A 24,742-nucleotide genomic window follows, 5' to 3' on the forward strand; every position below is an offset into this window, starting at 1 on the left:
AAAAGTAAACTTTTTAAAACTTTAAAAAACGTGATCATTGGAGAACAGAAATGGGGTAAGAGAAATGTTACTGTACTCTTGTTAGAACAACTCTGAAAGGAAATATTTACAAGTGTGTGTATGCACACACACAGTAAACAAGCAGGAAAGGCAAAATCCTCATTTTTAGTAGAAACCTTACCACTTTAGATGTGCTTAGTCTCGGTCTCCAACAACGCTCTCATTTCTACCGGTCCGAGAGGAAGAGATACAAAAAGCCAAAGGCAATTTTACAAACGAAGCCTTGGACTCGAGGAACTGAAGGAGAAAGTAACGTTTGAAACACCCATCCACCGAACAGCTTCAGCTTTCACAAACCTCTCAACGACTGACACCCCTTGACACCACCCCCCGCTCCCGCAAACACTGGATTAATCCCAAAAGCTGCACTAGACGCCCAGGTTCGCTGACCAGGAGTCCCCCGATCCTGTCATTAAACCGCCTACTAAATCCCGAATCCAAACCAGACACCACTTTAACTGACAAATATCATTCCCTGCCGCCGTCCTCAATCACCAAGCACGGCGGAGAGACACAAAACCCTGATGACGGATTTTCAGTCCTTGACCTCTACTGGACTAACACCAGAATCCTTCAGAACCGACTCCAGCGTCAGCCCAACCTAAACAGCCCAGTCACCACCTCCCACCTGCTTCCTCTGCCTCTACGGAGGGCATGGCTCCACCCCACCCGGGCCCGAACGACCCCTCAGAACTCGCATCCTGTTCCACGCAGAGATGCACACACTAGCCGGATTTTCCCGTTTCCACCGCGACCTCCTCGAACCCGCACTTCCGAGAATTCTTTCACTACTGCGCCCTAGCTGGACTACGGCGGCCGACTAGGGGCCGCGGCATCCGTACGGAGCGCGCACAACTGGGTTTTTTTGTTTGTTTGTTTGTTTGTTTCCGGCTTTTCCAGGGAGCTAATGTCTGCGCCCTGCTCGCCACGGAAGCCGAGGCTGCCATCTTTTGGGAATTGCCGTACAGAAAGACAGGAACTAGCACAGAAGTGACAAAAGCCAAATTACCCCCACTTTGCTCATCTTTGCTCATTCGCGTCCGACTGTAGCCCGACAGGCTCCTCTGTCCATGGGATTTTTTTTTTTTTCAGGCAAGAATACTGGAGTGGGTTGCCACTTCGTTCTCCAGGAGAATCTTCCCAACCCAGGGATGGAACTAGCGTCTCTTGTATTACAGGAGGATTCTTCACCCGCTGAGCCAGCAGGGATTTTGCACCTTAAACGCTCCTCCGCAAACTACACTGATTACCGCCCAGAAAGGGGGAGGAGAGTAGTCACGAGCCAATGGGAAGAGGGAATCCAACGTCGGGGAAAGTTTTTTGCCCCTGATACCGGGCTAAGCTTGAGCCGGTATCAAGGGCCGGGCCTTATGAAAACGAGAGTACAGAAATTTTGTAAGGAATAAATAATATAACTCCGGGCAGAATAAAAAGTCGTACAAGAAAGGAAAAGTAATCATAGTATACTAGTGGTTGAACTACAGTAGTATACAGTATATAGTAGTATACAGTATTATATAGTCATATATAAATACTACTTATAGTTCCCAGGTGGCTCAGTGAGTTGAAACTCAGGCCGCAAGGCAGGAGACACAGGAGACGCGGGTTCGATCCCTGGATCCGGTATATCCCCTGGAGGAGGGCATGGCAACCCGTTCCAGTATTCTTGCCTGGAGAATCTCCCGGACAAAGTGGCTTGGTGGGCTCCAGTCCATAGGCTCACAAAGAGCTGGACACGACTGAAGTGACTGAGGGCATGCGTGCACACACAACATAATGTAAACACTAAGTCTGATCCAATCATAATTAAGCACTTTTTGGCTAATCCATAATATACTCTATTGGAAGAATGAGGGAAATGAAATGCTTGCGTGAAGAGAGCTCTTTGTGTTTGCAAGAGAGGTGTTTTGAAGCCTCCTACAAATAGAAGAGAGACAATACCCCCAAATTAAAGCTCCGTTATGGCTCAGTTAATAAAGAATCTGCCTGCAATGCAGGAGACCTGGGTTCCATCCCTGGGTCGGGAAGATCGCTTGGAGAAGAAAATGGCAACCCACTCCAGAATTCTTGCCTGGAAAACTCCATGGAGAGAGGAGCCAGGCAGGCTACAGTCCATGGGATGGCAGAGAGTCAGACATGACTGTGCGACTTTCACTTTTTTTTTTTAATCATCAGGTGAAAATTAACAAATAGAACCTCATTTGAAAAGTGGACTTGAGAGGTCGGACTCCACCAAATATTTGGTTTCTGAAGTATCCTAGGGTAGAAAAAAGTTTTCCTTTAGTCAGTATCCCTTTTGCACAGCTACTTTGGAAACAGTCTCACAGTTCCCCAAACAGTAAACAAATTTACCATATGACCCAACAATTTCACTCCAAGGTTTATATCCAAAAGAAATGAAGGCAGATGTCCAGACAAAAACTGGTACATATATGTTTACAGAAGCATTATTTGTAACAGCCAAAAGTGGAAACAACTCAAATATCAATCAACTGAAAAAATAAAAATGTGCTATATCCATATAACAGAAATATTGTGTGTGCATGTGCTCAGTAGTGTCTGAGTCTTGGCAACCTCCTAGACTTTATTATTCAGGTATAAAAAGGAATAAGTACAGAAACATGCTACAATATGGATGAACCTTGAAAGTTTATGCTAAGTGAAGGAAGCCAGTTACAAAGACTACATATTATATGATCGAATTTATGTTCAGAGTAGGTAAATCTAGACACAGAAAGTATATTAGTGGTTGCTTAGAGATGGGGAGCATGGCATCCAGTACCATCACTTCATGGCAAATAGATGGGGAAACAATGGAAACAGTGAGACTTTATTTTGGGGGGGCCTCAAAATCACTGCAGATGGTGACTGCAGCCATGAAATTAAAAGATGCTTACTCCTTGGAAGAAAAGCTATGACCAACCTAGACAGCATATTAAAAGGCAGAGACATTACTTTACCAACAAAGGTCCGTCTAGTCCAAGGTATGGTTTTTCCAGTAGTCATGTATGGATGTGAGAGTTGGACTATAAAGAAAGCTGAGCACCAAAGAATTCATGCTTTTGAACTGTGGTGTTGGACAAGACTTGTGAGAGTCCTTTGGACAGCAAGGAGATCCAACCCGTCAATCCTAAAGGAAATCAGTCCTGAATATTCATTGGAAGGACTGATGCTGAAGCTGAAACTCCAATATTTGGCCACCTGATGCGAAGAACCGACTCATTGGAAAAGACCCTGATGCTGGGAAAGATTGAAGGCAGGAGGAGAAGGGGATGACAGAGGATGAGATGGTTTGATGGCATCACCGACGTGATGGACATGAGTTTGAGTAGGCTCTGGGAGTTGGTGATGGACAGGGAAGCCTAGCGTGCTGCAGTCCATGGGGTTGCAAAGAGTTGGACATGACTGAGCAACTGAACTGAACTGAACTAAAAGATGGGGAGAATGGAGGCTGAATTGATAGTTATAAATATCCACAATATGATTAAGAAAAAGATAACCAACCTAAAACAAAAAAGCAATAACGGCATAAGAAAATAAATAATTTATAAAATAAGAAATAAAAGAATTCCCTTGTGGTCCAGTGGTCCACTGAAGGGGGCCAGGGTTCAATCCCAGGTTGGGGACCAAGGTTCCCAAAACCTCCACCACACGAAGAAAACAACAAAAGACTTATTAAATGTTATCAAGTAAAATAAATAAGCAAAATTAAAACAATATTTTTTCACTCTTTAGAACAGGCAGACTAAAAGATGGATGAGGTATTTAGAAAGCAGGCACTCTGATAGAATTAGACCTTTTTTTCCCATATCTAAAATGAGGATAATATTTCTGCCCACCATTGACAGCTTTCATCATATTAAGTAAAATAATAAAATTACTGTGTTTGAAATACTCCCCTAATCAAAAAATATGCATACACTCAATAAAAATTAGCTCTTACTTTTCAGCTGAAGTTCTTGGGGGAGGATAGATTAGTAAAGTGGACTCAACTAATAGAGCAGTTTTGGACAACAACCTGGAATAATCAATACAATTCAAAGTTTTCATTCTCTCTGACTCTTTCAACAACTCCAATTCTAAAAAATTCTTCATTAGACAAATTATGTGAAAACATTTCAACTGAGATAAAGCCTGCAGAGAAATTTCTACCAACAATTTCTGGTCTGAAAAAAAGTGTTAAGTGTTAGTCACTCAGTGGTGCCCCCTCTTGCTCCTCTATCCATGGGATTCTCCAGGCAAGAATACTGGAGTGGGTAGTCACTCCCTTTTCCAGGGCATCTTCCCGACCCAGGGATCGAACTCGGTCTCCTGCATTGCAGATTCTTTACCCACATTTTCTGATCTTCTATTCCTCCCCATTTCACTACTTTTCATCTTAGTCAGAACAAAACCCCTCCCTTTTAGATCAACCCTCTCAGCAACCCTCTCACCTTTCACCCTAGGGGTATCATCAAACTTCCACCCCCAACTTTGACTGAAGACCTTTCCCTTCAACTAAATGTTTCCTATGTGTCAGCAGAGAGGCATGCTGCCTTCCTCTACCACCTTGGCTTCTCCAAACCCTGTACCGTTCCCTGAAATCTCTCCACCGGCTCCCAACTCCCTAAAGGAGGACGCCTTTTGCGGTACGGACATGCGCACCTTTTTAAATATGGTTGCGCCCACTGTGACGTTTTGTAGCTCGCACGTACCGGCGGCAAAGCGAAGGCGTACGTGTTTGGGTTTAGTGCGCCTTACTAGAAGGACACCAGCATCCCGGCGAGATGGACTAGAACATGCGCATTTCCCTTTGGAACGCTAGCGATTAGCGTAACGCAGACAAATTTTGTAGAGCAGAAAAACTGGTTGTACGGCTGGCCTTCCAAGATGGCGGGTCCCATATACACCATCTAACAGGGTGCCGCCATACTCTTGTCATAGTGTCTTTGTCTAAAAGACGCGAAAGCTAAACGGAATTTTCGTTGGTGGAAGAACGCCTGCAGACTTGGGCGCTACAGAGGATAAACTTGACCTGCGAGGTGGAACAGCCGGGCTTGTGGCTCTGAAGAAAGTGTTGGACTGTGCCTATTTCTACCCACCCAGCGGTGTGTGAAGAATCTATTAAGGGGTCTCAGTTTCGCTTTCTGGGAGCAGAAATCAGGTTGAGCTTTGTGGAGATATGAGCTTTGAGGTAAGGGCAGCCTATGGGGAGTCTTCAGGAGGAGCAAGCCCTTGTTGGGCAGGGAATGCATTCCGTTAATGAGGGAACACAATGGTCAGGAATGAGGCAGCCCTGGGGAAGGGTCAGGGTATTGGAGTGGAGTGGAGACAGATTTGGGGTAGCTTGGGGTTACCATTTATGGGAGAGGTCAGTGACTGCGGTCTTGGAGGCACACCAGTGTTTGGCATGGTTTAGGGGGTAGTCAGTGATTGGGAGGCACTTAGGGGGTAGGTCAGTGATTTGGGGCATCCTTCGGGGGAATGTTATTGATGGGGGGTGAATGACAGGAGGTGTTGAAGGAAGTCAGGAATTGAGGTTTCTTTGAGAGTATGTCAGAGCCTGAAAACGTCTTCTGGAGGAAGATCAGTTCTTAGGACAGCCTTAGAGGAATGTCAGCGATTGGAGCTTTCATGGAGGAAGGTCAGTGATTGGGGAGTCTTTGGGCGTAAGTCAGTGACTGAGACGTCTTTTGGGAGGTTCGCTAACGGATGTGTCCATAATGGCAGGTCCGTGATTCAGACATCCTTGGTTGGCATTTCCGTGTTTTTGATGTCCTTGGCTTAGGCGAATATTTGGGATGTACTTAGTGGGGGATTCAGTGTTTGGAGTATCTTTCTGCGTGGCCTTGTAGGGAGGTTAGTGCTTGGGGCAACTTTGTCTCTTGTCTTTGAGTCCCCAGTGGTCACTGAGAGTCATGGGGATCTAGGTGTTTGAGTCTGCATAAAGGAATGATAGTCTGTTAGAAGTCATGAACTATGAAATAGCCATGTGGTCCATATTTGGGGTATGATGTTAGGCATTGATACATAAGAAATTTATGGGAGTTGGAACTTGAGAGGTCTCTGCATTTTAGAGGACTTTGGTGTTTTAAAGCCCATTGACTTCTCACAGACTACTGCCTTCATAAAAACCTGCTTTCCTCTGTCCTCTAAATCACCTCCTCCTCTCGCTGTCTTCACAGTGCTTTGTAATGACCAAGATTTACATAAAATCTAAGGTAAAATGCTTATTCTGAAGGATGTGGTATCTGCTCCTCTGATTTTCAAACTTACTGCATTATTTCTCTGGGATCCTCCCTTTTTTCATCCTTCTGATGCATGAGAGGACTTTCCTACATCCAAAATCTTGGTAACCAGAAATACACATTGTTAAAATTTTGATATGTTTCCTTTTCCAATTTTTTTCTATGACTCATTTTATTACAAAAATGTGATAACAATGCATAAATAGCTTATAATTTGCCTTTTTCAAAACCTTCAACAGAGAAGGCAATGGCAACCCACTCCAGTACTCTTGCCTGGAAAATCCCATGGACGGAGGAGCCTGGTAGGCTTCAGTCCATGGGGTCGCAAAGAGTTGGACACGACTGAGCGACTTCACTTTCACTTTTCACTTTCATGCATTGGAGAAGGAAATGGCAACCCACTCCAGTGTTCTTGCCTGGAGAATCCCAGGGACGGGGGAGCCTGGTAGGATGCACAGAGTCGGACTCGACTGATGAGACTTAGCAGCAGCAGCAGCAAAACCTTCAAAAAAAGAAAATTAACCTTATATGGTAAAATTGTTCCAGATTACTGACTTTTGGTACAAAGTCTTATTGACAGCTGCATGGTATTCTACAATGTGAATCTCCTTGCAGTGTTGACTCAAGTAATATTCTTTGCAATAATCTGGATAGACATGACTTTGAAATATTCACATAGGTCTGGACATTGCTTGTTAAGTTTATGCCTAGATCTTATCTATGTTTGCTGCCATTGCAAATAGCTTCTCTTTCTTTTGAACCTTCAGTTATTTTTATTTTATAGTTATAAAAGTAATTAACTTTTTTCTCTTCCATTGCCTTACTGAACTCCTTTCATTACTAATGTGTTTAAACTGATCCTTTTAGGTTTTCCAGGTGAGCAGTCAGAACACCTGCAGATAAGTTTAACTCAGAGAAAAGAATATGGACTTCAGATTTGGGCAGACCTAGGTTTTTATCCATATTCTTCCACTTACTATGCGAACTTGGGCATTTCTCAACCTATGATGCTTTTCCCATTTGGTTAAAAAACTACCAGTACTAACTATTCAAATACTTAGAATACCTAGCACAGAGTAAGTACCCAAGAGAGGTTAGCAAGCACTATTCCAACACACACACACACGCTTACATGCACACATGCTTCCCAGATGGCTCTAGTGATAAAGAACTCACCTTCCAATGCAGGAGACATAAGAGACTGCTTTGATCCCTGGGCCAGGAAGATCCCCTGGAGGACAGTATGACAACCCACTCCAGTATTCTTGCCTAGAGAATCCCATGGACAGAGGAGCCTGACAGGCTATAGTCCATAGGGTCGCAAAGAGTTGGACATGACTTGAAGCAACTTAGCGCACACACATATATACACATATATATACCGTTTCTCTGGATTTTAGCCTTTTAAAAATTTAGTTTTTTAAAAAAATTTCTTTATAATGACTCTTCCCTAAATGTAGATTTAGTTTTGAATAGTTTTAGCACAATTACATAATTTAATGAAGATAGCTTTGTTGCTTGTGTTTCTTTCTTGTAAAATAGACCATCAGGTAGTATATGGTACTTTTTTCTCCTTAAGCTATCACATTAACCTACCACCACATACAAATAGAAACTCATGCAACTCAGAAAAATATTACGCTCCCAGTTATAGTCTGTCACAGGAGTGAATTTCTGTAATCCCCCGGGTCCTGGCTTCCTGGGATGAAATAGTTCCAGTGAGGGAAGGAACTAAAGGTGCCAGGAACAACCTGACGTCCTTCACCAGAGACTCTGTACTGGAGCTGCAGGGCGGCGCCGGAGTCAACAACAGAGCAGATATTAGAACCTAGGGCTCCAGAAAATGTCCAGGTCCCAAATGAGTAGTTTTCTGCATATTTATTTTCCTTTTGGCTTTCTAGTGGATTTTAGGACGTTAAATAATACATATATTAAGAGAAAATGTTTATTCAGTATTTATGAAGGCTAGTCTATACCAGAGCCAGCATGGAAAGATGAATGTCTGAATTCAGAAAAAAGTACTGAGACAAAAGATCAACTTCACAGTAAGGTTTATAAATTTAATAAAATTAATAAATTTAAAATTTTATTAATTTTAAAAATTTTTAAATTTTATTAAATTTATAAAATTTATAAATAAGAATTTATAAATCGTGTTTGAAGTTAGAACATAGATTGTAGCCTGTGAGGCTCTAAATGTTTAGTAAAATTGAGCACATGGAGTCCTGTGCTCCAGTCCTGGCAGTCCAGTGGTTAAGACTGTGCTTCCACTGCAGGGAGCATGGGTTTGATCCCTGGTTGGTAACTAACATCCCACCATGCCTCACAGTGTGCCAAAAAAAATAAATAAATAAAGAGTACAAACTTGTCTCTGGCATCCTCTGTTTTTCCACTTATCTATTGTTGCCTTGTTAGTCACCCCAAAATCTAGTGGTAAACATTTATAATCCTCATGGATTCAATGGGTATAAATATTCTGTCCACACATTGTTTTTGTGGGACACTGAATTCTAGGATGGATCTTCGAGTGTTTACATGTGTCCCACTAGTTATGGATGTTTCCAGAGAGCTTATGTAGGAGTAACACATTACAAATTTTGAAAAAAAAAAAAAAGTATCCTGGAGTGTTTTTTTGGATACACAATACTTTTGTTCTATAAAGAGTGAGAATTTCTTAAATATTACAAATGGTGACGCAAATATACTAGCTTACAGATATGTACGATGTACTACTTTATGCTTCAAAAATGCAGGAAGGTATATAATAAAATTTTAGATCTAATGAACAATTCAGTGGGCCCTATGGGCCCTGTGGCGATGGCGTGTATCTTTTCGGGTTTCAAAGACCATCCTCAGGTTCAGTGATTTGCTATAAGAGCTCAACAGTACTCAGCAATGCGGTTATTCTCATGGTTATGATTTATTACAACAGAAGGATACAGATTAAAATCAGCAACAGAGAAAGGTGGGTAAGGCCAGGTCTAGAAGACACCAGGCAGAAGCTTCCTGTTGTCTCAATGAAGTCATATGGATTTTGTTTCCTTTTCCCAACAATGGTTTGTAAGAACACATCTCATGTGTGTGCTCAGTGTGTCCGACTCTTTGCGACCCCATGGACTGTAGCCCACCAGACTCCTCTGTCTATGGGATTCTCCAGGCAAGAACACTGGAGTGGGCTGTGCCATCCTCCAGGGGATCTTCCTGACCTGGGGACTGAACCCACGTCTCTTACATCTCCTTCACTGGCAGGCAGGTTCTTTGGTTCTTTACCACTAGCGCCACCTGGGAAGCCCAACAACACATCTCCGATATTGCTAATTAGTGTCTAGGCATTTTATTTGCAGTGGGTCACATAGGCAAGGCTGACTACATCAATGGCTGACATTGGTGTCCAGCCCGTGGACAACTTCAGAAGTCAAGTTGCTACAATGTGGCCCAAGACCTCTAACATAAATCACATTGATAACATCAGTGAAGCTTAAAATAGTCTGTGTCAAAGTTTCATACAGTCCAGAAATTTATAGAGTTAAACCCATATATCCTCCATCAGTCCTTTTTCTTTACCTGCAAGATAAATAATCCAAAAAGTTTTATGTATATTCTTCTGACTTCCTGTGTCAGTATTCACATATGTAAATGTGTATTTGTATGAATTTGAGTTGAGGGTCCATGACTCAAACTGAGTGATTCCCTAGAAGACCTCACAGGACTCAAGAGAGCAATGTGTTATATTTCTCTCTGTAAGCTAGTGTGTTCCTTCAGGGTAAAAGCGAGTCTTACTTATAAAGGAATGCTTAATACATTGTCTGTCATAGGTGCATACACATAGGCTGTAGGTGGTTTCCAGATTAAAGATTTAAGGATGTTCTCTGTTCTATTCCTCTTTTGTGAATGGATGAACATGTGAGTCTCAGAATGACTGAATAGCAGCACAAAAGATAGGCTATTTTAAATTTTAAAAAATTGGCTTTTCCTACAAAGTAAAATGCAAAACTTGTTACACGGAAAGCAGTCAAATAGCTCATCATGGGAAAACTTACAGGAAAACTTATGAGACATTCCTATTTATCTTCAGAGTAGTAATCAATGATAATTCCTTTAGAATGAATAGGAATGTTCTATTACGGGGCTCGGTGTCATTCAAGGATGTGGCTGTGGTTTTCACCTGGGAGGAGTGGCAGCTACTGGACCCCCTTCAGAAGAACTTGTATCAAGATGTGATGCTGGAAAATTACATCAACTTAGTATCAGTGGGTAAGAAGAGCATTCTGGGTACTGTAGGCAGTGGAGTGCCTTTTCCTTCTCAGGGATGAAAGGGGTGGAGTCTTACAACTGCCTTACTTTTCTAGACTTGAGTTTCATACATCATAGATTTTAGTACCTTCTGGCCTCTTAGTTTGCTTCTCCCACTTCCAAAGCAAAAGTCCTTTACTTGGCCAAGTTGGAATTTGTTCAACCCCTTAAATATAACCTCATTCTACAGAGGACTTGTGTTTGGGTCTGTGGGTCCTCTGGAATTCCCCTTGAGTAGGTATCATGTTACCAAAGCACATGCATTCTACCAGTTGCAACAAGAAGCACCATGGATCACAGGGAAAAAATCCAGAGTCAGACTCATCCCGGGGAGTGAAAACCCAGACCCCCGGGATAAATGGAGTATCGATCTTGCCAGAAAGAGGGAGGCACCTCAAACATGTCTGGAGAAATCGTCTTGAAATTTTTAAGCTCTCAATGTGACTCAGAACAGCTGACCTGAGTTCCCACATAACATGAACATTGACTCCTTTTCTCTTTTTTTTGGCCATGCAGCATGGCTTGCGGAATCTTAGTTCCCTGACCACCAGGGATCCAACCTAGGCCCTTGGCAGTGAAAGCGCTGTGACTCCACATTTTAATCTCTCCATGTTAGGTCTCCTGCATTGGCAGGTGGGTTCTTCACCACTGAGCCACCTGGGAAACCTACAGGTCTCTTTCGTCTGGTTTAAAACACACACACACACACATTTCTTTATTTTAGATATTCTGATCAGATCCCTCTCTAGTCCATCTTGGAACTTGCTCTCCTAATTAATCTTTCTCTCTGTTATCCTCCGTGTACCTGCTTTCTCCTTATCTCCATCTCCTCAATCCATGTTAATATTAGTAGCTCTCTTTTCTTATATATTCAAGCATGCATAAATTCCCCATTCTTCTCATTCTGTGTATCTCTCATGCACCTTGTGTGTGCATGCTAAGTTGCTTCAGTCGTGTCCAACTCTTTGTGGCCCTATGGACTGTAGCCTGCCAGGCCCCTCTGTCCATGGGATTCTCCAGGCAAGAATACTGAAGTTGGTTGCCATGCCCTTCTCCAGGGGATCTCCCAGACCCAGGGATCAAACCTCCATCTCCTGCACTGGCAGGCGAGTTCTTTACCACTATCACCACCTGGGAAGCCGCTTGTAGTTTATTCCTTTTTTTTCATCTTTAAGTCTCCTTTTACTTATAAATGTCACAGACTTTAGGTATATACTCACAGTCTCCCTTCCTCTTTTTTCTTTGGCCTTTGCTGAGATTCTCTTCCTTCTGTTACATGGTCACTGTGGATTCATTGGTCTGTTTCTAGAAGACACCTGGCGAGCTGATAATTACAGAGACTGGCACAAAGTAAACCACAGAAACCTGGAAACTACGGAGAGTCACCACAGAGATAATGCATTTGGAAAAGTATCTTCTCTGAGCTTAAACCGTGAAGTTCCTTTAGCACAAGTATCTCATACACCTGACATACTTGGGAAATACTTGAAACCTAATCTAAAGTGTATTACTCAGAATAAAAGCTATGCAAGAAATGAAGTAGGATTTAATCAATATGACAAGATATTTCTTTATACTAAGCATGAGAAAATTCTTAATAGACAAAAATACGACGAATATAGTGAACACATGAAAGTTTTCAGCCATAAGTCACAGCTTATTAAACACTGGAAAATTCAAATGGCAGAGAAACACTACAGCTGCACTAACTGTGGGAAAGCCTTTTTCCAGAAGTCAGACCTCATTAAGCATCAAAGAACACACACCGGAGAGAAACCCTACGGGTGCAGTAGGTGTCAGAAAGCCTTCAGCCGGAAGTGCCATCTCATTTTACACCAGAGAACCCACACAGGAGAGAAGCCCTATGAGTGCAACAAAGGCAGGAAAGCTTTTACTGATAAGTCATGCCTTAATATGCACCAGAGAACTCACAAAGGAGGGAAATGGTTTCAGTGCCGTATGTGTCAGAAAGGCTTCAGTGATAAGTCACAAGTCACACTGCATCAAAGAACACATACAGGAGAGAAGTCCTACAGATGTGACGAATGTCAGAAAAGCTTCGGCAATAAGTCACAGCTCATTATTCATCAGAGATCTCACACGGGAGAGAAACCCTATGGTTGCCATGAATGCGGAAAGACATTTTCCCTTAAGTTTAGCCTCATTTTACATCAAAAAACACATACAGGGGAAAAACCTTATGGATGCAGTGAATGCGGGAAAGCCTTCATCCAGAGATCTGAGCTCAACAGGCATCAGAGAACTCACACAGGAGAGAAACCTTATAATTGCAGTGAATGTGGAAAAGGCTTTAGTGTGAAGTCACTCCTCAACACTCACTGGAGAACTCACACAGGAGAGAAGCCCTATGGATGCAATGAATGTGGAAAAACATTCTCCATCAAATTTAGTCTCATCCTACACCAAAGAACTCATACAGGTGAGAAACCCTACAAATGCCATCAGTGTCAGAAAGCTTTTACCCAAAAGTCACATCTCACTATTCATCAGAGGTCTCACACAGGAGAGAAACCCTATGAGTGCAGTGAATGCCACAAAGCCTTCAGCCGGAAGTCGTATCTCCTTATTCATCAGAAAATTCACTCCAGAGAGAAGCCTTATCAATGCCACGAATGTGGAAAAACTTTCTCTCACAAGTTTAGCCTCATCATTCATCAGAGAATCCATACAGGAGAGAAACCCTATGGATGCAGTGAATGTGGGAAAACTTTCCCTATGAAGTTTAGCCTTGTTTTACATCAGAAAACACATACAGGAGAAAAACCCCACGAATGCCACAAGTGTCAGAAATCTTTGGCCCAGAAGTCACATCTCATTATACATCAAAGAACTCACACAGGTGAGAAACCTTACAGATGCAGTGAGTGCTGGAAAACTTTCTCCCACAAATTTAGCCTCACTTTACATCAGAAAACTCATCAAGAAAAGTCATGAAGAAAGTCAGTATCCAAAAGTTGTCACTGAAAGGAAATAGCTCATTACACTCCCGAGTTTACGTAGGAGTGAAACCTTAAGACTGAAGCAGATTTGGACACTTTTCAGATTCATACCATGTTACTTTATCAGACAGTGGTACTGCATAGAGTGCCAGACAGGAGGAAATACCTTTCCCGATAAATGTCAACTGAATGTAGGCTAGAGGGGACAAATAGGAACATCTGTGTATGTGTCAATGGTGGGGATGTTGTCGGTATGAAGTTCAGCTACAGAGAATTGACATTTTCATGCTTTCATGGGTATCATTTATGAGGGAATTCATTTTCTGTAATTGTGACATAATACACAGCATTATAGAAATTATTAAATATGTAAATAAATACAGTAGTTAGAAAACAAAGCAAAAATTATATCAGAACCATGTGAAAATATGTAAGTGTTCTGTACCTATTTTAATTATAACATGATTTTTGTATTTGGGAATTGTGCATGTGAGAGCATTAATGATTGTGACTCTCTAGTTCACATGCTTAAATGTCATAAAGTTTTACCACAGAATACCTGCACTGAGTCTTTGTATCATCATAATGCTACATGAATTATAACTCAACTACATGGTTCATTATTTTAGTAAAAAAATCTTACAACTCAACATCTTGCCACCTCTACCATGCCCCACTGTGTGCTGTATTAGTAAGTGGGCCTGGAAACTTCTGAGTCTTTCTTGAGTAAAACTTTTGTTTTCATTGATCTGAAGATGGAAAATTTTTCCCATGTATTAATAACGCTTAAGTTAAAATGCAGCACACAGTTGATTGCTTAACATATTTAAATCCAGAACTGGGTACATAAAATATTAGTGTATCATACAACCAAAGGTACCTTAGATTGGATGAAATACAGTAGAAATCATCATCTTTATAATATTCTTTTTTGTAAACCAGCCAGATATTTAGGGTTTGAAGATGTTGACTATTCACAGGTTTTTATACCCCCTTTGAATGCTGAACAGTTTGAGATAAAGTCCCTGGTATCAGAAGATTAAATTAAATATTAGCTTGAGTCCTGGTATTGCCTGATTGGATGTGTGGTTTGTTCCTATGGACAAATAAAATATTTCCTATTTCCCCCACACAGCACAAGATGCACTTCCTTTTGAAAGAGCATAAGCCAAACTTTAGAGATGTTTTTATTAATCCCTTTGTAGAATGTAACTGCAGAATCTCACTTTTTTTCCTTAAAGGGGAATTAAACTCTTAAGTTACAGGAAGCTTGACTCTGGTTTCCTTTTCAAGCACATTTTACATTAAAATAAAACACAGACCTCAAAAACAGTAAGAACAATCCGCAGACTGGGAGACTATCTCAACACTTAACTGAAAAAGATGAAAACTTAGACTGTACAAAGAACTCTCATGAATCTGTGGGTGCAGAAAAATTAGGATCATTAAGACAAAGAGGGTTGCTCACTGTCCAGTTTTGATAGGGGGTTAACTTGTAACCCACTGCAGTTGCTGACAGTGCACTGAGAGGAATTTAAATAGAAAACAACAGGCATTCTGTGCTTAGAATGCAAGTGAATAGGCAGCCCTCACAGATCGTTAGATGTGTATCTCAGGAAGAATTTTAGTGACACTGGATTCTAGCATCTTCCCATACAGAGATAAGCCTTAAAAAGATTAACTTTAGACATTTTTTTTCCTTTATGATTAGCAGTAAATCTTTTACCAAAATGTATGCCTAACTGCATGTATTTCCTATCCAGAAAGCATATATAAACAGGCTTCTCCCTTACCTTTTCGGAGCAATTTCCTCAGAGCTAATGTCATCCCAAAACTAGGTTCACCTCTTGGTGGGTGTCAAGCCAATAGGCACAACCAAGCCAAAGAATGGAAGAAGGAAGGATTTATTACTTGCGGCAAGTAAGAACACCAGGGATCTTTCCCAAAGCAGTGGCTCCTGGGAACCGCAAAGTGAAAGTGAAGTCTCTCTGACTCTTTGCGACCCCATGGACTGTAGCCTACCAGCCTCCTCTGTCCGTGGGATTTTCCACAAAAAGTGAAGAAATTTTAAGCTAAGGGCACATGCATGTTCATGAAGGGGCTTGAGCAGAGAATTCAGCATAAAATTGGGCAAAAGTTGAGTGTCCAGCTTTAGTAGATTGATGTCAGAGGGTCAAGATCATCAATTTGGTCCCTCACCTACTGAAAGTTTAGCTGCTTAGCGGGGTCCCATTCTTTGCAACCCCATGGACTGCAGCCTACCAGGCTATATTGGGTGTTCCAGGAAAGAAGACTGGAGTGGGCTGCCGTTCCCTTCTCCAGGGGATCTTCCTGACTCACGGATCGAATCCACGTCTCCTGTGGCTCCTGCGTTGGTAGGTGGATTCTTTACCATTGAGTTACCTGGGAAGCCCCTTTGTCCCCTTAAGATCATTGATTCTGGAGACTGTTCAAGGGCAAGAATTATGGCCAGGCTTAGATGGCAAAACGGCTTAGGCTAAAATGGGTTCTCTCATGTCAAGAAAGCCACACCTGGTTCTCTTTCTCTGAGGAATCTCCCTAACCCATATGCTTACATTAACTGGGTGGCTGTGGTTCTTGGCAAGAACCTGAATAAAACTTAAAGCTCACAATTGTTATTTTGTTTGTCTTTCAGTCAACAGATCAATAAGAAAATGACAACAGAGTAAAAATCAACGGGTAAATATCCACAGAAGAGATGATTCTGAATAGCCAATTAACATGAAAAGACACTAAACTGCATTTTTAATTGAAAGCAGGCCCATTTTTGGACAGCCAATTCTCAGATTTTACTTCTTTTATCTTAAAAATTATAGCAATTCCTGCTGGATAGGATAGTTTTAATAGCTTTTGGGGACATATCTGTAAAGTGACATCTGACCGACTTATAGTGTCCTAAAAATTTGTTAAAGAACACTTGATTTGTCTCTGCCAAAGTGTGACACGATGGAAGGGGGCAGGGCACAGCCGTTACAAGAATGACACAGCCATTGAAGACATGACATAAACTGGTTAGAACCTACAAGGCTTTGACTAGCCTATATGACTTCCCATAGACCTTGAGCCTCATTATACACTCATTGTAATACATTAACATGCTAAATAACACACCCACCAGTGCCAGGACAGTTTCAAGGTTGACCATAAAAGACCAAAAAGTGGGTGGTGGCCCAATTCCTGAAAACTGCTTTTCCACAAATAGTTAAAATAATCCTCCCACTTGTTAGCCTATGAAATTACTCAACCCATAAAAACTAACAACCCTCTACCCCCAGGCTGTTCTCACTTGCCTGGGGCATGTGTATTTCTCTGAATAAACTCACTTTCACTTTACTATGGCTCACTCTCTCGTGACCAATCTCTTGCTCCCCACTTCTGCAACCACAGCCCACTGCTGCTACAGCTGGAAAAAGCTTGGACTAAGATGCAGAGATAGAGTGAGGGATGAACAGAGAGAAGGGGCTGGACATGGAAAAGTGACAAAACAGCACAAAGAAGCCCCAGAATTGTCCCCCAATAATCTTAGATGAAAGCAGAGGTGCTAAGGCCTTAATGATGTTGTCCCAGAAAGAATGGTTGTGTGTATTTTGAGACCTACCAGAACCCTGTGGGGCCTCCTCGTCATAGGAAAAAGGCTTTGGGCTCCTCCACTTTCCATGAGTTCAAAAGGGCAGATTCAAATCGCTTTTCTAATTAAGGAAGTAAGGGAACTCAGTAACAAAGGAAAAGCAGTCAAGAAATAATATTGCAGCAATAAAGCAGGGTCCTGGTTCTTCTCCAAGGATATACATAACAATATACCTTTCAGCTTTTGGCTGAGCACAACATTCCTGGAACACTATCCTTTACCTCACCACCAACCAAACAGAAGAAAGTCACATATCCTGTACCCCCGCCGCAAATTTTGCCTTTAAAAACGCTTCCCGAGTTCCCTAGTGGTCTAGTGGATAAGAATTCTCCTGCCAATGCAGGGGACACAGGTTCAATCCTTGGTCTGGGAGGATCTCCACATACCCGTGTGCTGCAACTACTGAGCTGGCAAGCTTCAACTACTGAAGCCCTTGCGCCTAGAGCCCATGCTCCGCACCAAGAGAGGCCACCATAACAAGAAGCCCGTGCACTGCAGTGAAGAACTGCCCACCACTCTGCAACTACAGAAAGCCAGCACACAGCAACAAGGGCCCAGTGCAGCCAAATATTAATTAATTAATTAAAAGCAAACAGGGACTTCGCTGGTGGGTCCAGTGGTTAAAAGTCCGCCTTCCAACGCAGGGGATGCAGGTTCAATCCCTGGTCAGGGAGCTAAGAGCCCACATGCCTCTAAGACCTGATGCACCCAAACGAAAAACCAAAACCCCAAACAAACAAAAACTCTTCCCTCAAAACCATCAGGGAGTTCAGGTTTTTTGAGCACAAGCCACCGTTCTTGCTTGGCCCTGCAGTAAACCTCTCTCTGCTCCAAATTCCAACATTTTGGTTTGTTTGGCCTTAGTCTGTATCTGGCACATGAACGTGCAGTCAACAACCTGTGTCTCCTGCATCGCAGGTAAGTTCTTTACGCTTTGAGCCATCAGGGAAGCCCCTTTATTGCCTTTAATTACACAAATGACTTATTGTCACATATTTGGTCTTTGTACATATTTGGTCTTTGTCTCTGGTTCCTGGCACAGAGCTCCTAAAACATCTGGAATTTCCTGAGAAATAGAGGAGTGTCCTTCTTTTATTCATAACAAGCCCCTCTGAACCATCTGTGAGTGTATGCTAATGAGGTGACTCAGGACAAGTTCCTAGCCAACTTGAAGACTAAGCCTTGACTGGAATGTTTGGCTCTACCCTCTGATCTCAGTAGACAGGAAAAGAACTGGAGATTGAACTAGTAGGCTGGGGTTTAATCAATCATACCTGTGTAATGGAACCACCATAAAAACCCCAACGGGGTTCAGAGAGCTTCCAAGGAGGCAGGCCGATCCCCATGCTGGGATCATCCCAGCTCAGTGGGGAAAGTGGCCCTTGCACTCAGGACCCTTTTACACTTGGCTCTCTGTACCTTTTCATGTGGGTGTTCATATATATCCTTGATGAAAGTGAAAGTTGCTCAGTCGTGTCTGACTCTTTGCGACCCCATGAACTATACAATCCATGGAATTCTCCAGGCCAGAATACTGGAATGGGTAGCCTTTCCCTTTTCCAGGGGATCTTACCAACCTAGTGATCGAACCCAGGTCTCCCACATTGCAGGCAGATTCTTTACCAGCTGAGCCACACATGGGAAGCCCTATATCCTTGATAATAAACTATAAAGGTAAGCATAACATTGTCCTCAGTTCTGTTGGTTGTTCTAGCAATTTATCCAACCTTAGCAGGGAAATTATGGGAACCCCTGAGTTGTAGCCAAGCTGGACACAAATGCAGGGAACCTGGGACACTGGACTGGTGTCTGAACTGAAGGCAGTCTTGTGAGACTGAACCCTTTAGCCTGTGGAGCCTGATGCTAACTCTGAGTTGTCAGTGTCAGATTAGGGTTGAAGTTCAAGACCAAATATCAGAATAAAAGATGTTCCTAGTGCTTTTACCACTTAAGAGACTACAAGGGTTTTAGGATGTCTGAGCCAACAACCAGGGACAGAGACCTCTATTATTTCACACCCTCCATTTTAGTAATAAGAGAAACATTCATATTACAGAGGACTGTGTTGTTACAGGGATCGCTGACACTGGAGGATGTGGCTGTGGATTTCACGTGGGAGGAGTGGCAGCTCCTGGCCCCTGCTCAGAAGGCCCTGTACCGGGACGTGATGCTGGAGAACTACAGCAACCTGCTGTCTGCGGGTGAGGACGGCTGCCCTGGGTCCCTTGGACAGTGCCTTTTCTTTCTTCAGCTTCTGAAAGCTTTGTTGTGTCTGTCGTGCTCTGAAGTGGTAGATTTTCAGTCCTTCTCTTGTCCCAGATGAAAAGGTATACTCTCTCCTCATTTTAGAGAAAAGCTTTTAATTTACAAACATACAAATTGCGTAGTCCCTAAAAAGTGTACTGTTCTCAGCATCACAGATCCCTGGCGATATCTGATGAGCCTGAGTCTTCTGTCATTTCCCATGAACAGGGTATCAAGTTAGCAAACCTGATGTACTCTCCAAGTTGGAATGAGAAGAACCACCATGGACCTTAGACGATGAAGTTCGCAGTCGCCTCTGTCCAGGTAGGTGAGAGAGAAGCAGCAAGACAGGCAAGGCTGTGGAAATCACCTTTCAGTTCCTTAGAGAAGGCTTCCCAGTGGGGAGGGGTGCTGAGGACATGGAAACAGCCCCCATGTATCCCTCTCCCCATACGAGAGCTCTTTTTCTGTGTGGGAATTTAAAGGAAAATATACCCTTTTCTCTCTTCTTGGAAAGAATCCCTGTTTATTTCTCCTTAGATGTCAACATTCCCCCCTGCCACACCCTACAGTCTTCTTGCTTGGATTTTCAAATCTTCCCCTACTTCATTTGTCAGAGTATGATTTTATGTTCCTTTCATGTCTCTTGGTATGAAACTCCTCCTTCTGTGTCTTGCTTCTAAGAGGAAACTTGGAGTTCATCATTATCTTCTGACTGATACACGTTCCTGCCCTATTGGAAAATGTTTCCCCTTATGACATCCAGCCACACCTCGGAAGCCTTTGTTCTCATGGTGACATGGTCTCTTAATAAGTATTTATGTTTGTTTTTCTTTTTTCCTACTCTGAGCTGCTTCAAAGCTTCTGTTGTCACCCTTTGCTCTCATCAACCATAAAACCTCACTTTATTTAAATGTGTTAAGCCCTTGTTCTCTATGGAGACTCCCAGTTGACATGTCCCGTAACAATGTCTGATACACCTGCTGCTACCATATAGTTTACCTGTCTCCACAGCAACTCCCAGTAAGTTCACACTTTTTATGTGAGACGCTAGAACCATCTTCCCTCCAAGAAAAGCCCTTTCCAACATCCTTTCTGAAGTTGAGATTCTGTTGTGCTTCTGTGCATCTTAAATCCTGACGTTACCGTGAATCTTTTTTACCGTCCGCGTGTGCGCTTGTGTCGCTTGAGTCATTTCCAGCTCTTTGCAACGCTACGGACTGTAGCTTGCCAGCCCCTTCTGTCCATAAGATTCTCCAGGCAAGAATACTGGAGTGGGGTGCCATTTCCTTGTCCAGGGGATCTTCCTGACCCAGGGATCGAACCTGCATCTCCTGCATTTGCAGGTGGGTTCTTTACCACAAGCACCAGCTGGGAAGCCCCTCTTTACCCTCTGGGCTCCTGTGTTTAATGCCTTTGCTGTTCCTGTTTTTTGTTTCATTAGAGAAGATCTTTCTAAAATTTCTCATTCTCAGTTCGTTAGGCTAGGGAGCCTAAACAAAATCATAAAATCTCATTAGTGAGTCTTATCCTTCCTTCCAAATAAATCCTCGTTTCTTCTACATCTTGTTACTTCCTTTGCTTCTTCAAACCACTGTCATGTTTGAACCGCCTACTTTATTCCTTATCTTGTTTATTGTTTCCCTTTCCACCTGCAGAATATGGCTTCAGTTTAAGTGAAGAATTTTTTTGTGTTTCTCCAATACCAGCACCGTGTCTGGTTTATGGAGTAGCCATTTAATAAGGATATGTTGAATGAATGTCTTTCACCATTTTGAAATTGGGTGTCCCTCCAGCCTCTGTGAGGTGATGCTAACAGTGACTGTATTTAACTGTCCCCAGGGCCTTATTTATAAACCAGACAAATCTGTATTTATTCATTGTGAATTTACTCTATTTTACACTGATGGCTGACATCTTTTGGGTTGTTTGGTGTTTTATATTATCGTGTTTTTTTTTTTTTTTTTATAAATTTATTTATTTTAGTTGGGGGCTAATTACTTTACAATATTGTAATAGTTTTTGCCATACATTGACATGAATCAGCCATGGGTTTACATGTGTTCCCCTTCCTGGACCCCCCACCCACCTCCCTCCCCATCCCATCCTTCTGGATCATCCCATTGCCCCGGCCCTGAGCCCTTGTCACATGCATCGAACATGGAATGGTGTTCTGTTTCACATATGATAATATACATGTTTCAATGCTATTCTCCCAGAACGTCCCACCCTCACCTTCTCCCTCAGAGCCCATAAAATTGTTCCATGCATCTGTGTCTCTTATTCTGTCTCGCATATAGGGTTATCGTTACCATCTTTCAAATTCCATATATATGCATTAGTATACTGTATTGTTGTTTTTCTTTCTGGCTTACTTCACTCTGTATAATGGGCTCCAGTTTCATCCATCTCAGTAGAACCGATTCGAATGTATTTTTTTTAATGGCTGAGTAATATTCCATTGTGTATAGTATTATCGTGTTTTTAACCATTTCCAAGAGATAGGAGTTAGTGCTTAAGGGATGCAGAGTTTTTCAGTTGGGGAAGATGGAAAAAAAACCAAAAAACTAGCGATGAAAGGTGCTGATGGTTGTACAACATTGTGATTATACTTAATGCCAAAGAACTGTACACTTAAAAATGGTTAAGGGACTTCCCTGGTGGTCCAGTGGTAGGACTCTGCTTCCACTGCAGGGAGCATGGGTTCAATCCCTGGTCAGGGAACTAAGATCCTGAATGGCCCAGCCCCCCCAAAACCATTAAAACAGTAAATTTATCTTATATATATTTAACTATAATTTTGAAAAGCTTTTTAAAGCTAAGGTACTTTTATACTTGGAATTTCTTCTGTTTGATATCTTGGGTTTTTCATTAAAGAGCCAGCTCGCCCCAAGGTATTTTTGAAATAGTTTTATTCCATCTGATGCTCATAAAGTGTTCATTGTTATCTTTCCTAGACATTAAGGAAGTGGATGATCATGTGCGGTTGCACTGGCAAAACCAAAATATGCTGAAGTGTTATGAACAGAACGCATTTAGGAATATTATTCATCAGAGCAGAAGTTGTTTTCCCTTAAGGCCAAATCATGATGTATTTTATTTACACAGGAAAACTCTGAAATCATATTTAGACATAACTAACTAGAATAGAAGCTGCAACAAAAAGGGGCCTGCTGAGTTTAATGGGGATGGGAGATCCTTGCTCCATGCTCATCATCAACAAACTCATACTGAAATTAAATATCAGGAAATACACAAAACAGAGAACGCCCATGAATGTACTGAATATAGGAAAGCCTTCCTCAAGAAGTCTCAGCTCAATGAACATAAAATAATTCACACAGGAAAGAAACTCCATGGATGTAGTCTGTGTGGGAAAACTTTCTTCAAGAAGTTCAAGCTCACTCAACACCAGCGAACTTACAAAGGAGAGAAACCCCATGAGTGTTGTGCGTGTGGAAGAGCCTTCCTCAAGAAATTTCAGCTTACTGAACATCAGAAGACGCATACAGGAAATAAACCCCATGTATGCAGTATATGTGGGAAAGCATTCTACAGAAAGTTCAAGCTAACTGAGCACCAGAGAACTCATACAGGAGAGAAAGCCTACAAATGTACTGAATGTGGCAAAGCCTTCTTTAGGAAGGCAGAGCTCACTATACACCAACAAAACAAATCAGAAAAACCCCATGTATGCAGTGAGTGTGGAAAAGCTTTCTCCAGAAAATCACAGCTCATTCTGCACCAGAAAATTCATACAGAGACAAATCTTGTATATGCAGTGAGTGTGGGAAAGGTTTCATACAGAAGGGCAATCTCCTCATACATCAACTAACTCACACTGGAGAGAAACGCTATGGATGCACTGAATGTGGTAAGGCCTTCAGCCAGAAGGCATGCTTCATAGCACATCAGCGATTTCATACAGGGAAGACTTCCTTTGTATGTACTGACCGTGGAAAATCTTGTTCGCAGAAATCAGGACTCATTAAACCTCAGAGAATTCACACAAGAGAGAAACCTTATATGTGCAGCAACTGTGGGAAAGCCTTCACCACAAAGACAATGCTCATTGACCATCAAAGAACTCACATGGGAGAGAGGCCCTATGGATGCAACAAGTGTGAGAAAGCTTTCTCCCACATGTCATGTCTGGTTAAACACAAGAGGACACATACAAGAGAGAAACAAGTAGATTCTGTGAAGGTGGAATACCCTTTCACAAAGGGTCACAGCTTCTTAGATACTAATGAACTCTTGCAGGGGAAAAACCCTGTTAATATGGTGACTGTACAGATGCCTTCTGTGACCTCTCAGACATCATTACACATCAGGGGGTTCCTAGCAGATAGGAATGTAGTTGTGATGGAACAGCCAGCTGACAGATGTGCACCCTCAGGAGATAACAGAGTTTGTGCAGGAGAGAAACGTTTATGGATGCCATGAATGTGGTTATGCCTTCGGTGGTCAATTACATCTTATTTTATGTCACGAAAAATACATAGGAAAAAACTAGTACATTCTATTTGGAAAAGCCTTGGGCCATACTGTATAGCTGATTGCATGGTTATATGTCAACAGGAAGCCTGTGAATGCAGAAGTTAGAAAAGCTGTGTTTTGGAAGAGAGATCCTGTCATCGGTGATTACTATTGGTCATAGGTGAGCTTATAGTGAGTAAAAAATATGAGAGTAGTAAAACCCTTGCCCTCAATAGGTATTATTACATACTAGAGAGAAGCCGTTGGAAGGCAGTGAATGTGGCAAGGTTTTCAGTGGTATATTCTGCCTCATCCATCAGCTGGTGAAATCATACACACAACACTGTGAACGTACTACTTGACGCGTATCTTAATTAGTCCTTGTGAAGCAAAGCCTGTGAAAATGAGGGGCGTTTGAGAGCTCTATGTATCACTTCCCACTTTAATGCATTACATAATAGACTGATGCACATTGTTGGACAGGAAACCTGGAACCATATTCTTAGTTACTATGCTTAAAAGTGAACAAAGTGACAATGTTAGTCAGTCAGTCATGTCTGACACTTTGTGACCCCATGGACTGTACCTGCCAGGCTCCTCTGTCCATGGAATTCTCCAGGCAAGAATACTGGAGTAGGTTGCCATTCCATTTGCCAGGGGCTTGACCCAGGGATCAAACTAGGGTCTCCGGTATTGTTGGCAGATTCTTTACTGTCTGAGCCACCAGGGAAGCCTGATTGCTATGCTTATGTTTCCATAATTTTAAGGAGATAATCTACCTCACATCACTGGTTATATTCGTTTCTTATATTCATTCATTTCTCCCAACT

The 24,742-nt window shown here is 42.2% G+C and overlaps 3 protein-coding genes across 30 annotated transcripts in view; 2 read left to right on the forward strand and 1 right to left on the reverse strand.

Moving 5' to 3' along the window:
• Nucleotides 1-24,742, reverse strand: part of ZNF613 (zinc finger protein 613) — a 39,196-nt gene that overhangs the window by 10,968 nt on the left and 3,486 nt on the right. For 4 of the 28 annotated variants that reach the window (XM_081514727.1, XM_081514712.1, XM_081514695.1 and 1 more), the window contains exons 1-2: nucleotides 689-855; nucleotides 182-297 (exon numbers count right to left, since the gene is read on the reverse strand). The exons of 3 other annotated variants lie outside the window; for them this stretch is intronic. The gene's annotated coding sequence lies outside the window, so the exon portion shown is untranslated. Of the gene's footprint in view, nucleotides 1-181; nucleotides 298-688; nucleotides 856-1,069; nucleotides 1,302-4,493; nucleotides 4,707-6,703; nucleotides 6,790-24,742 lie in introns of those variants that run through there. 21 more of the 28 variants (XM_081514699.1, XM_081514718.1, XM_081514709.1 and 18 more) reach the window with 13 other exon arrangements.
• Nucleotides 10,391-14,670, forward strand: LOC145512906 (uncharacterized). The gene is made up of 4 exons (XM_081507620.1): nucleotides 10,391-10,541; nucleotides 10,818-10,894; nucleotides 12,162-12,448; nucleotides 12,617-14,670. Exons 1-4 carry the CDS (start codon nucleotides 10,391-10,393, stop codon nucleotides 13,533-13,535), a joined length of 1,434 nt encoding a protein of 477 aa, XP_081363746.1. The 3' UTR covers nucleotides 13,536-14,670.
• LOC145512907 (uncharacterized) lies at nucleotides 13,783-23,879 on the forward strand. Its single transcript, XM_081507621.1, is given in 6 exon segments — nucleotides 13,783-13,791; nucleotides 16,226-16,240; nucleotides 19,264-19,390; nucleotides 19,662-19,757; nucleotides 22,778-23,079; nucleotides 23,244-23,879. Coding segments are annotated over 6 exon segments (1,185 nt in total).

This window comes from Giraffa tippelskirchi, chromosome 7, assembly GCF_054371585.1.
Source record: "Giraffa tippelskirchi isolate mGirTip1 chromosome 7, T2T-mGirTip1v1.2.pri, whole genome shotgun sequence".
In the NCBI taxonomy this organism is placed as follows: domain Eukaryota; kingdom Metazoa; phylum Chordata; class Mammalia; order Artiodactyla; family Giraffidae; genus Giraffa; species Giraffa tippelskirchi.

Coding starts and splice junctions, on each gene's coding strand:
- LOC145512906 (XM_081507620.1), top strand. CDS start 10,391: ATGAATAGGAATGTTCTATTACGGGGCTCGGTGTCATTCAAGGATGTG. Junction 10,895..12,161: donor TCACAGGGAAAAAATCCAGA/GTCAGACTCATC, acceptor CTTTATACTAAG/CATGAGAAAATTCTTAATAG. Junction 12,449..12,616: donor ACAGGAGAGAAGCCCTATGA/GTGCAACAAAGG, acceptor GAAGTCCTACAG/ATGTGACGAATGTCAGAAAA.